Source organism: Sturnira hondurensis, unplaced genomic scaffold (genome assembly GCF_014824575.4).
Source record: "Sturnira hondurensis isolate 20B ecotype Veracruz unplaced genomic scaffold, ASM1482457v3 Scaffold0008640, whole genome shotgun sequence".
NCBI lineage: Eukaryota > Metazoa > Chordata > Mammalia > Chiroptera > Phyllostomidae > Sturnira > Sturnira hondurensis.
This window is the reverse complement of record NW_028081271.1, coordinates 19,790,487-19,803,341: the sequence shown is the minus strand read 5'-3', so window position 1 is coordinate 19,803,341 and position 12,855 is coordinate 19,790,487. Positions and strand designations below refer to the sequence as shown.

Below are 12,855 nucleotides of genomic sequence, written 5' to 3'. Positions count from 1 at the left end.
CTGGAGACTTCTGGAGGCCAAGAATGGCCCTGCAGAATTTACAGAATGCAGCTTCCCATGGACCACAAAACCTAACCTATGTGACTGGGGAAAATGAGATGGGGCAAGGGTCTGAGGAGGAAATCACCTTCTCATGAATAAAAACTTTGCTTTTATTGATTGATTAACTCAGAATGCCAGGCCCTCATTTAATCCTCAACTCTACATAGAAAGTACTATTATCCCCCTTTTACAGATGAGAAAACTGAGATACGGAGCAAGAAAATCATATCCCTCGAGGACACAGTCAGTCACACTTTAAAGTCCGTGCTGCCATGCATGACCTCAGGGTGACAGCGTTTTCCCACCTCACCCCCTTGCTAATCTGTCCACTGCCTGAAACTGGGGCACCCTGCTAGGCGATACTCGGATGGAGGGGCAGGCACTCACTCCGATGCAGTCCAGACTGCTGGAAAGGAACAGCAGAGCGCCGGGCAGCTCTACCCGCTCCCCCCTTTCCCAGGGCCGAGCCTCCTGAACTACAAAGCCCAGCAGGCAGCTGCAGGGGGAGGAGGAGGTGGGACCAGAGCGGGGTGGGAGTGAGAGAGCGAGCCTCGAGCCTCGCCGGCGCACAGCGCTCGGAGCGCTCCTGCGGGCATTGGTACAGCGGCCTCGGCAGCCAGCAGCGGCCAGCGGGAGCCTGAACTGCGGTGCAGCCGCGGCGCGCGGAGGAACCCGGGCTGTGCGGGCAGCTGGGCGGCAACGTCCGGACTGGACCCAGATTCTGCTTAGCGCATTGCGGCGACCTTCCCAGTGGTGAGCCCGAGCCGCAGCTGGAAAGCAGGGGAGACTGAGGACTTTTCTCTGGTCCGAGGGGTGCCCCACAGGGCGCACGGTACCAGTACTGCAGTCGGGCACGACGGGGCGCCGGACCCCCCCAAAAAGAGATGGAGCCCGGGCTGCAAGAAGCCTGAGCAGCCGCGGGTCTGGAGAGGGGGGCCACAGGGTCTGAAGACCCCAGGCAGCGGACGGAGCCCTCCCCCTGCCCCGCCCCCGGGGCACCAGCTTCAGCTCCATTGTTCCCGCCCGGACTGGAGGCGCCGGCCCCGAGCGCCACCGGGAGTCGGGAGTCGAGCGCCGGCCGCGGGGCTCTCGCGGCCCGCCAGGAGCCCGGGGGCGGCGGGCCGGAGCCGAGGACGGGGGCGCCTGCCCGCCCGCACAAGCCACGGCGGACTCTCCAGAGGCGGAACCGCAGCGCCTAGTGAGGTAAGAGACACGGCGCCCCCAGATCCGGGGCGGGCTTGGTATCCCGAACGGCCCCAGGCGCTGGAGCCTCCTGGCTGCGCGCTTCCCCCACCGCGGCTGGTTCGGGTAGGGCGCCTCCGTCCGCGAGTTACCCGCCCCCTCCACCTCCCGGCTCCCTCCCCAGCGCTCTGTGCCCCCCTTTTGTCTCCCCCGGGTTCCCTCCGCTGGCGTCGCCCTCTGCGCCCCCCGCCCGCGCTCGTCCCACCGCTCTTCCTGCCGCCCAACTTTTCCGCCAACTCGCTCCGCGGAGCTGGCCGGCGGCGGCCCCGCGGTGAGTCCGGGGAGGGACGGCCGGGCGAAGGTGGCGGCGGCCCGAGACGTCCTCGGACTGGGGAGGAGGACGGGAGTGGGCAGCGGGGTGGGGTGTGTGTGTGCCGCATTCCACCCCGTCTCCTTTTAGTCCACTCGTGGGAACTCACCCCGGTTCAGCAGGTAGCTTTGGGTGGAACGCTAAAAATCTGGGGTGTTTCTAAGCCCTTTATCACCTCGGAAACCTCCGGGGTAGTTGTTGGGGGTGCGTGGGGGCCTCAAGAGGGAATGATGTGGGGGGATAAGTTAGCTTCTTTCCGAATCGGTTTTAACTCCCATGTCGTCACCAAATGGCTGAATCTGCGTTAGCGGAGCGAGAAAGGAATTCCCTTTTCCAGAGGGGCTTATCTTCCACTCTGTCCATCTCCGAAAGGGTCAGAAGTTTGGGGACTGGGAGGGCGCCCAGCGGGTGGTTAAGCTCTCCGCCGGGGTCTGGGGGAGGGGAACGTTCTGTTCCAATCTGGTTCTGGGAGGTGGGGGAAGGGACGAGGGTTTTGTCCGGTACAGTTCCCTCGGCAGCGGTGCATGTTGCGTCTCAGGCCCAGACTCCTCTGCTTTCCGCTCTCCCCCGGTAGGGTTCGGGGTTGGGAGAAGAGGGGCGAGCGGACCCTGGTTTTGCGGAGGAATTTATTGACGGCGTGGATTGAGTTCGTGTAACACGTAGCGTGCGAAGGCAGCCAGAGACACCTTCGGGAGAGGGGGTGAAGCCTGCTTCTCCTTTCTGGGCCCAGAAACTATTAGCCCATTTACAAATTTCTGCGGTGTCCTTCTCCCCCAGTACATCTCCCCCACCCCCCATTTTCCAGACGCAGCAGCCGCATCTGGGTCGGTTTCACCCCCGCACGGGCACACCCGCAACCATGTATTAACATCTCTCTTCCTCCCTTCTCCCAACCCCCAAATTAAGACGAATTCTTCAACTTGTCCTTTCCACCTCCCTCTGTAAAATTTCTTAAGATCTGAGGTGAGGCGTTGGAATTTGAGGAGAAGGAAAAAAAATTACCCTGGGTCCCACGTAATTTAGGATCTGATGGTGGTGGTGCTTTCTAGGTTGTGCGGGAAAGAGTCATCGTAGAAAATCAGGGTCAAGGTTTTAAGGGTGGCACCTGTGAACGGCTCATCTTCTGGAGACGAACTTTTTGGTCATGGGTCTGACCCCGAACTGGCCCGCACAGTGGGAGTTTCTGGTACTAAAGTATTGCTTCTTGTCCCTTCGGTTATAGCTGGGGCAACGGGAGCATCTGACCCTGTCCGGAGCTCGCCGTCTGGTCTCCGGTGCTGGCAGTGGCGTCATGCCTTTTCCATCCTCTTGGGAGCAAGCCCGGAGCGCAGCGGCCGGCCGGGGGCGTTGAGGGGGTTGGGTGCAGCCACCGGCGCTCCCTGTGTTTTTAAACAGTTATTTGGGCCTCAGACCCCGGAAACTAAAGTGGGACTTTTTACCATTTAAATAATGGCTACAGTTTTGAAACCGGAGGTCGTTAGGGGTTTTTTCGTCATGTCCTTTGAGGTAGGAGAGCACCTTGTGGTCCCAAGTTGCGGGAGAGCTGGTCTCTCTCACCCTCTCCTTTCCAGTCTTTTTCAAATTGAAAACACTTTTCTGGTTTCTCCTTTGGGCGGTAGTTTTGGAGGCTGTAATGAAATCGCACTTTCTCTAGACATGGTAATTAAAGTGACTGTTTCCTCCGCAGATGTGCCCTGCCCTTTGCACCTCCGGACAAGCGCTTTTTTTGGAATACCATCTAAATTGTAGAACCTCAGCCTTAAGACCGTTCAGCAGAAAATGGCCATTTTCCTTCGTTGGCCCAGTCTCCCAGCCTGTCTAGGAGGCTCACTGAAAAGCTATGCAGCAGGGCCCCGTGGGACCTGCCTCCGCCTGGCTTATAACCCCGGAGCCTGGGTCATCTCCCTTCCTTTCAGTGACTGAGGGCGAGGGGGAGAGCCACCCACGACCTCTGTCCTGGTGGCCTGCTTACTTAATGGCTTGTTTACATATTTCCCCCCCACTTGATTGGGAGAAGCTCCAGGGCCACTGCTGACCCCAGAGGAACAGCAGGTGTTTGGGGACAAGGAGGCTGGTGGGTCCTGGCTCCAGCTGGGATGGTTGTATACTGCCTCAGTGACCGGCTCCCGGACCTATCTGTTGCATTTACTGTTAGTCATAGCTGGATGTCAGCTTTTTAATGAGGGCCATCCGATGGATAGTCACTTGAATGTGCTTTCACTGCCTGCTTTTATCACGCTTGTAGAAATGCCCCTCTTGGAGGCTTTTTCACAAATGGGATTTGGGCCAGAGTGGGCACTACTTCCTTTGGTTCCCAAGTAGACAGACAGTCTTGGGTGCTTCTTTATCTTGGCCTCAGGCCATGGAGGATGCTAGAAAGTTCCGTTAGGCGCCCTAGAATAGTAAGGAAAGCAAAAAGCTCAGAAAGGAAGAGAGAAGGAGCCTCACAGATGTTATTTTCCCACCCCTCCTGCAGGAGAGGATTAGAGTCAGTACCTCCAGGCACCATAAGCCTGGGCTGGCTTTCTGGCTTTCTTCTCTTTTTCTGGCTTTTCTTCTCCTTTTCCAGAGGGCAGGAAGATTGAGTTGAGCATTGAGTGGGCTGACTCCAGCCATGGGGACCAAGGCAAATCCATGGGTTTCTGCTTTGAGTTGTATGCCTTTTGCTTGTTTTGGGTGTCGACCTGAAACAAGACTCCTAACATAGGTGATTTGCTCCTGTGAGCTTGGGGTTTTAGCAGCGGGCCCCTCTGAAGGCTTTCGTCTTGCCTCCATTTTTTAATCTCTTTCATCAAAATGGCTGTTAGTTAAGAGCTTCCTAGGAAAGTTGGAGCCTGTTGCTGCTGGAGGAAAAGGCGCTGGAGAGAATTGATTCATGCATCTTGTTCTGAAGAGGCCTCACGTCACTTGAGTTTAATTTCCTCTTGGGAAATTTGTCTTGCATTTGTTTTCCCAAGAGCTTTGTAAAAGGTTTGACTGCACCAGGGACTGGTGAGGGTCCAGATATGGAGCTTTAGAGAAGATTCTGGTGCTTCCAGAGAGGATTAAATATCAAGCTAGGGTATTTGCTTTTCCTCTCTAAGGTTGCATTTACCTTAAACAGAAATCCTCTCCTTTCCACCATCGCCCCTTGTAATTAAAGGAGCTATGTTTGGTCCCCGAGTAAACAGCCCTCACCTAGCAGCGCAGCTCCAAGAATATGGTGACGGTCCACTCGTCCATCCTGTCTTCAGTGGCCAAGTTTCCTGGACTATAGTGGAGCAGTTAGGGTTTCACTTATTATCTTTTCACTTAACTTTTTATATACCTCACTCCCAAGGACATTTGGATACTTCTTACAGGGACTCAGCCTTTTAAAGTTAGTGTTTTCCTCGGCCCAGCTAAAACTCTGCATGCTGAGCTGCATGGCTTTATTCAGGTGCTTGGTTAGTACTTGGTCTGCCGCTCTCAACAGGGAGCAGAGGATGCCCGCTTTGGGAGAAAGCGACCATTTCTGTTAAGCCGTCTTATTTCTGTAATGTTGCAATATTATCCCCTCAATTCTGAGGGATTGAAAAGTTTAGAAAATGTCCTAGTTAAATTTTGAAGGAGAGCTCGTCTGGCTAAAAGGACTACTTGACTATCGCTTTTCTCTGGCATTCTCAACCTCTCTTGTATGTGAGTATCTATATCAGTTTCTTTTCAATCAGCCTTTCATTCATTCATTTATTCACCCAGTTAATAAATGTGTCAGCATCTGCTGTGTACATATTAGGTGCTTTGCTAACGAAGCCTCATCAGGTACAGACCCTGCTGTTAAGGGGCTTGCTATCCCATGGCGTTTTGTAAATTCAGAGGGATGAGATCCTCCGCCTGAAGGCCAAGAAAGGCTTGTGGCTTTTTGAGGTGGAACTCAGAGAGGGAGGAAGCCGGGACCATGAACGGTGGAGGGAAAGGCAAAGAAACACTTGGGCAGAGTGTTCAGACATTAGAAATTAAGTAAGAAAAAACCGGCAGAGAGACTTACTTACTTATTTATTTTAGAGAGAGGGGCAGGGAGGGAGAAAGAGAGGGAAAAGAAGCATCCATGTGAGAGAGAAACACGGATTCGCTCCCTTTCGTACACGACCCAGACTGGGTACTGAACTGGCCCCTGTTGGTGGGACAACACCCCACCAGCTGAGCCACGTCGGTCAGGGCAGAGTTGATTTTTGTTAACTCATTTGTGTGTTTCGATTCTGACCATGTATTTCGTCTAGCCCAGTATATTCAAAATACTACCACTTGAACATGTAGTCAGTATAAAAATGATTGAGGTACTTTCCTTTTTTTTATGACCAAGGTTTCCAAGTCTGTGTCCTTTCCATTTCTAGTGCACCCCAGTTCGCAGTAGCTGCATTCCAGTTCACGGCCACCGTACGGGACACTGTGCCTACAGCGTGGGGCTTGAAGGTGGATAGTGGGAAATGCCTTTGCAACAGCGGAAAGTTTGTGTCCTCCTGCTGCTAATTACCCAAATATCCTGAGAGTGCTCCCAAGGAGTAGCCCTAGGCACGCAGTGTTTGTAATCCTTGGACTTTAGAGAGAAGAAAGCAGGGGCCCGTTTGACCTTTATGACCTGTGCTGTAGACAAGTCAAAAATTTTAGCACCCTCCAATAAGTGGGAACCCGAGGCTCAGAAAGGTTCAGTGACTCTCCTGGGCTGGTAGGGTCATAAATGGAAGGGCAAGAATGAATTTGTTAACTTTTTCTAGAAAACCAAGAGAGAAAGACGTGGCCCTGAACTCATAAGCTAGTTTTCCTTACGTTGTTTTTGGACCTGGCGATCTGATGGTCATAAAACCTTTACTCTTAGAATTCAAGAGAAATGCCAGGTCGTGTATTCTAGCCCCTGCTTTCTCTCCAGCCTCTATCCGGTCTTACATCGAGTTAGTCCTGAGAGAGGAGAGCAGGTACTTCCACTCTGGCTGCCCATTGGTCCTCAGAACCACCTTTGACGTATGCAAGACAAATCCTTCGGCCCCTTCATCGAGTGGGAAGCGGAGATGTGTGTCTGTGTCCCCCACCCCATTCCTTAGTGAGGACCTCTGTGCCCAGGCAGAGTGGGCTGCCAGTCCCAGGGGACCTGACATTTGGGAGATACTGATGGTGGCACTGGCTGCAGGGTCTCTGAGGAAGCTGCTGTGTACACCTGTGAGGCTACAGGTCGCATCTGTCCAGCAAGGAAGGAAGGAGACAGTTTCCAAGGGATTTTAAGAATTCGTTAATTAGTTGAATGAGAAGAGGGTAAGGTAAAGGAGAAGGTGGCAGTCCCTGGGTCCCAGGCAGTGTGTGGACTAGTGGTTTGTGTCACTTGTGTTTTCTGCAAGGGGGTGTGTGCCCACTTACCTTCTCATTCCAGGAGTTGGTGGCAGACAGAGGCTGGGTCTTCTTAATATCCCTTGGTTTATAGATGTGGGACTTGAGGCCTGGAAGAGAAACAGAAGAAGAGACATTTGCAGGGGAACTACAAGATTAATTTGAAGTGCATTGAACTTGAACAGTCTGCCAGCAATCCACACCTGTGAGGAGGTGGACAGGCTTTTCAGGGGACAGATTGGTCAGGTGGTGATGGAAGCTGCCCGTCTGCTACATTTGAAAACAAGCTAAGCTTCTCAAGGTGGCACCACCCTTTCCCACAGGACACTAACAACTCATTCATTACTCTACTGGTTCTGGAGGGCCTTACATTCTTAGTGTGCCTTTTGGGGTGACAGATCTGCATTAGTTGGTGTATCTTTGAGATCAGTGAGAGGTGGAATGTGGTTTCGGGATGTTCTCTGGCAAGCATCACTTCTGTCCCAGGCCAGGGATCATGCCCCATTCTGTGTCCTAAATGGCACATCTGTGAGTTGCTTCCAAGGGTCTTTCAGCCAATGGAATTGAGGATCGAGGCTCTCGCATCCCCAGGGTTACCTTGGATCTGTCCTCACCTACTTGGTTTCTCTGTGGCACAGGGTTGCCCTTTGGAGAAAAGTTTGCATCAGATAGAGTCAGGTTTGAGTAGCCCCTAATTTCCTTCCCCCCACCTTGTTCTGCAGCATCTGAAAACCTGGGTGATGAAGAGTGTTGGTGCCCTTGCTTACCAGCTGCATGTCCTTGGGCAAAATGCTTACCCTCTTTGAGTCTCAGCATCCCTGTGGCATAAAGGGGAAATAGTTTCCACCCCTCGTAAGTTTATAGTAAGGAAGAAATGAAGTCTTATTTGTTAAAATCTTACAGATTTTTACCTAGTACATGCTTGGCATGTGTTGGGTATCCAGTAAACATTTGTTCTGGTCTCTCTCTCTCTCTCTTCTAGTCCCTTTCCTAAATTTAGAAAAATAAAAGAAATAATTTACTTCTCCTTTGATTTGAAATCATGAAGAATTTTTAGGAAAGCCTTGGAGGGAGCTAGCCAATAGTAGCGCATTCATACTCCCACTGGCAAGAGTGTGTGAATGAAGCCAGGACTCTGGGGGGTTTCTGCCAGCGGAGACTGACTCACTCACAGGGCCCTGTCTGGCTCGGAGGAGGCAGGGCTGGGGCGCCACATTAGGGCATGTTCCGGGGGAAGTGGATTCTCTGAATAACTTGGATGGTGCCCTGGAATATTTAGGACAAAAGCTACCTGGAAGATGGAGATGGTCGCCCCCATGTAGCCCAAACAGTGCCCAGAAAGTCTTATCACTTGGTAAATGTTTAGCAGCAACAATCCCTTTTCCTTAAGACCCCAGGGGGTTGTCTTAAATTTTACCCCTCCAGACCCGAGGAGGGTAAAGGGCCTGTGCTTATAACCTGGGCTGACACGAGCCATCTTTGAATGAGCCCTAGCAAGAGCCCGTTGGCTCTTCAGCACAAGCCCCCCCACCCACCCCAGATTCATTTCTATTGGATGTCACCTGTCATCCTTCATTCAGCATGGAGGAGAGACTGGACCCACCTCATGGCTTCGCACTCTGAGGCTCTTTTTAAGGAGCTGGTGAGAGTTTTGTTCTCTCTCTGAGAGAAGCTGATAGAACCAGAGATCCCTGTGTTGCATAGTTTTCGAGATAAAAAGAGAAGAGCCTGGAGATCACTCTTTTCAGCTTCCTCGCTGCATAGGTCCAGAGACGGTCAGCATCTCATTCATAGTCCTTGGCTTAGTCCAAGATTCTTCACTTCTCTTTACCCCACAACAGACTGTTGGTTTTGTCCTGGAGGGAGTGAAGTCCTTTTATTTAAAAAAAAAATTTATTGATTGATTTTAAAGACAGAGAGAAGGGGAAAGAAAGAAACATCAGTTTGTTGCTCTACTTATTTACGTATTCATTGGTTGCTTCTTGTATGGGCCCCGACAGGGATCAGGGATCGAACCCACAAGCTTGGTGTGTCAGGACGACACTCTAACTAACCAAGGAAGATACCCAGCCAGGGCGAGAGTGAAGGCTCCTGCTGTCCCACCACACTCTGTGGAGCCATTGCCATGAAGTGGCAGAACCACCTGGGACTTTCATAAAGCCGTTTGCTTTCCCAGCACAAATGATCTTGGCGCTTATGCCCCAGAAGTTCATGATTATCCCAGCAAGGCTCGTACACAGCCACACTCAATAAATACATGTAGAACTGAATTAAAGCACTCCTTTGTCTAAGTGAAGCCTATAACCTTGAATTCAACATTGTGGCAAGACCACAGTTCTCTTCGCTGTGCTTTTAAGAGTAAGTTACAGCTTTAAGCACCCTTCTAAGCAGGGTGACTGACTGCGTGACTGCTTTACCTTTTTTTTCTCCTTGCTCTAGCTGCCCCCTCCCCCCATGCAGATCCATATAAGTGTTTGTTTTATTTCCACAGAGTCAGCTTGCAAAGGAGAATCAAGCTCAGGGCAGAGTCTCCATGGAGGTGTGGAGCCTTATCACCAACCTCTAACTGCAGAACTGGGATGTGGAGCTGGAAGTGCCTCCTCTTCTGGGCTGTGCTGGTCACAGCCACACTCTGCACGGCCAGGCCGGCCCCGACCTCGCCTGAACAAGGTAAGGCATGGGCTGAGGGTCAGCCGGGACTTCTGGGCCTCAGAAACAGGGTGGGCTGGGAGGGAAGTGGTGTGTTTGGAGGTGACGTGGTTGACTAGGAAGGCCCCTGCCTCAGGTGGAGCAAAAGTCTGTTTTCTTGTAGGAGAGAGTCCCAAGATACCCGGGTGGGTAGGGTCTCATTAGAAACACAACCAGCTTCGTGAGAGGTTGGCTCATGGAGGCTGGTGACAGCCATTTGCCAGAGGAGACATGCTCTGGGAAGTTTTATGCTTTTCTCTTCTAAAAAAAGAACTTTTGACTGGGACCCAAGAGCTGGGTCCCCTAACCAAATGAGTAATGAAATGGGGTTGGGTGATACCGTGGGCGACGTGGGGGTTGACCTATGAATCTGAGTTTAGGACTTCTGTCAGGCTACAGGGGGTGTTGAGGGATGTGGGAGCTCGATAAAGAATTCTAGCTTTCAAAATGGTTCCAAAGACACGTCTTCTGTGGGGGTCGGCAGTCACGGCTGCGTGCTTGCCCTTCTGCCGTCCTTGACCCCATCTCACAGGCCCTGTTCGGAGGTCTGCTGAGCCGTTTGCTTTCGGTATGTGCTGCTGCACAGATTTGGAAGAGATCAAGTGCCAGAGAGCGTAATGGGTCACGGGAGCCGAGAGAGATCTACGGCTTGTTGGAAATGCAGAGAGCTTATTACATTAGTAACAGGAAGGACTTGCCCTGCTGCACGTGGGATCTGTTAGAGTTGTAAAAATGCCTCACGGAGATCACAGGTACAGCATACCTAGTGGCTTTCGAGAGTCTTTAAGAGCTAACGTTGGGGCTTTGCTGCTGCCAAAGGGTGTGTGGCTTGTGATTCAGTGGCTGGTCACACAAATAGGGAAGGTTGGCAGGCAGTGGGTGAGAGACTCACGTGTGCATGTGACTTGGTGGCTGCGTTTGAGGAGCTGTCATTCTCAGCTGCCAGAACCTGTTTGAATGATACATGATGAATGAGAATGTTCGTCCACTTGTGAGTGATGGGGACGGAGGAGGGAAGGGTGTGAAACATTCAAGAACGTGCACTGACGGGAGCAGGCAGACTAATGTTGCATTCAGTGACAGAACTAAAGGCAAGACTTGAACTAGACATGCCAGGGACCCAAAGCAGGATGGGACCGTCTCTAACCACAGAGAGTTCACTGTCTAGTGGGGGGAGGGGGGTGAGTTCAGAGGCATTAAATACAAGGTCGGCCATGTTCAAACCACACAGAAGAGTTACAACAAATTCTGTGGGCGTGCAGGGGACAAGGCAAACAGGGAACGTCGGAGATGGGTCCAGAGGGACGGGACGGGGTTTAGAAGGGGGAGTTGAAGGGCATTCCAGCTGGAATCGCATGAGTGAAAGTACTAAGGTAGGATGTGTAAGGTGTACAGAGAGCAGTTTATCTGGTGACTGGATAGGCAGTTGTGGAAAGTAATGCCCAGAAAAATTGGATTGAGTTATGAGCACAGGGAAGGCCTTAATGCCCTACTAAGGAAATACTTAAATGGGTAGTTACAGGGAGCCTTGAAAAGTTTTGAACACGTAGCAATGTGATACAGCTTTTAGAAAATTGTTAGCCGAATTTGACTGGATGGGAGGAAGAAGGCAGACCTGTCTGAATTTTGCTCTACCACTTAATAGTTGTATTACTTGCTTTGATAAATTACTCAAAGACACTAAACCTTTGTTTGCTCGTCTTTTTTTTAAAAAAAGCTTTTATTTATTTATTTTTAGAGAGAGGGGAAGGGAGGGATAAAGAAAGGGAGAGAAACAGCAATATGTGAGAGATACATTGGTTGCCTTTCACATGCCCCCAACCAAGGACCAGGCCCGTAACCCAGGTGTGTACCCTGACTGGGAATTGAACCAGTGACCTTTTGTTTTGCAGAGATGATGATCCCCAACCAAGGCCAGGTCTAGTTTGCATATCTTTAAAGTGGGGAAAACAATAAAGGATTAAGTAAACTAATCCAGACAAAGCACTTATATATAAAATGTTACTAGCTGCTACCACTACTGTCTGCAGAAAAAGAGGTTTGTTTTTAATGTCTAGCTAAAGGAAGTAAAGGTATAAACTAGGGTGGGAGCCCTGAGATCGTAAAGGAAGAAAAAAATAGTAGAGATGCTATAGAAATGAAATCTATGGGTTGGTTTAAGCAGGTGGGGTGTCAACTTCAGGGGACCAGAGCCACACACACAAGATGAGGTGAGAGCAAGGGAGTAAGTTAGGGTGGGAGGTTTGTGAGGAGTAGAGAAGATTTGGATCAGCTAAAGTGTAGATGGTGGTAAGAGAGCCCAAAAGCAAAGAGGGCTTGGGTGAGGTTGGAGAATATGAATTTATGTGGACCCTAAAGTACTAAAAAGCAAAAAAATAAAAGACCTTTCTCTAAGAAACTCATTTGCAGCCCAAAAATGGAGGGTGGAAAAATTGAATAGCATGGGTACTTATAAGCAGGAAAGAGATATATGAGGGTGCAAGCACTGGAATTTTAGGGCAAGAAGTGGTGGTAGTGAGGGTGGAGGGGGTGGGTAGAGGGGGTATTGAAGCTGTTGGCTGTGGGTCCAAACAGGGAAAGGAAGCTGGTCTGCAATGGAGGATGGAGCCAGGGTGCTGAAGGTCCTGGTGAGAACAAAGTACAGGCCCCGTGAACAGGAAGGAGGGAAGAGGAAAGGTGGAGGGGACATTTGGAGGCTGTGCAACAGTGAAGACTGAAGTCAGTTGGCCATTTCTTAAAAATCAACCAAAATGAGGTATAATTTAGATTCTGTAAAATAGGCCAGTTTTAACTGGATAGTTCATTGTGTTTTGGTAAATCTTAACTGCCAGCCACACCAAGTCATGGAACATTATCATCGCCCCCCGCCCCCAAACTTCCCTCGGGCCCCTTGCAGCACTGACCCCAGGCAGCCACCAATCCACATTTCATCACTGCAGACTAGCCGTGCGGTTCTGGACTTTCATGGAATGGAATTGTGTGGAAACCCATTGAGGGCCTTTTAGGTAGTTAACAAGGTTGGCCGTTATCACCAAAACTCCTGTGAATGTGTGCATGCAAGACTTTGTGTGGGCATAAGTTTTCTCTGGAAGTTTTCTTCTTCCTGACTGTTGGCTCTTGGGGAAGTTCCCCTTTGCGCCTCTGTAACATATTGATAATGGACATCTGTTCCTGACATTGTAGTGAATATCAAATGAGACCCTATACAAAGCACCTAGAACCATGCCTGGTACATA

General features: G+C 50.9%; 1 protein-coding gene across 13 annotated transcripts in view; it reads left to right on the top strand.

Annotated features, from left to right (window-relative positions):
* Positions 1-1,161: 1,161 nt before the first annotated feature.
* Positions 1,162-12,855, top strand: part of FGFR1 (fibroblast growth factor receptor 1) — a 47,130-nt gene continuing 35,436 nt past the window's right edge. For 4 of the 13 annotated variants that reach the window (XM_037055389.1, XM_037055385.1, XM_037055387.1 and 1 more), the window contains exons 1-2: positions 1,407-1,555; positions 9,423-9,601. In XM_037055389.1, coding sequence (XP_036911284.1) covers positions 9,511-9,601 — 91 coding nt within the window. In that variant the 5' untranslated portion in view covers positions 1,407-1,555; positions 9,423-9,510. Of the gene's footprint in view, positions 1,246-1,406; positions 1,556-2,094; positions 2,165-9,422; positions 9,602-12,855 lie in introns of those variants that run through there. The other 9 variants (XM_037055390.1, XM_037055388.1, XM_037055386.1 and 6 more) reach the window with 5 other exon arrangements.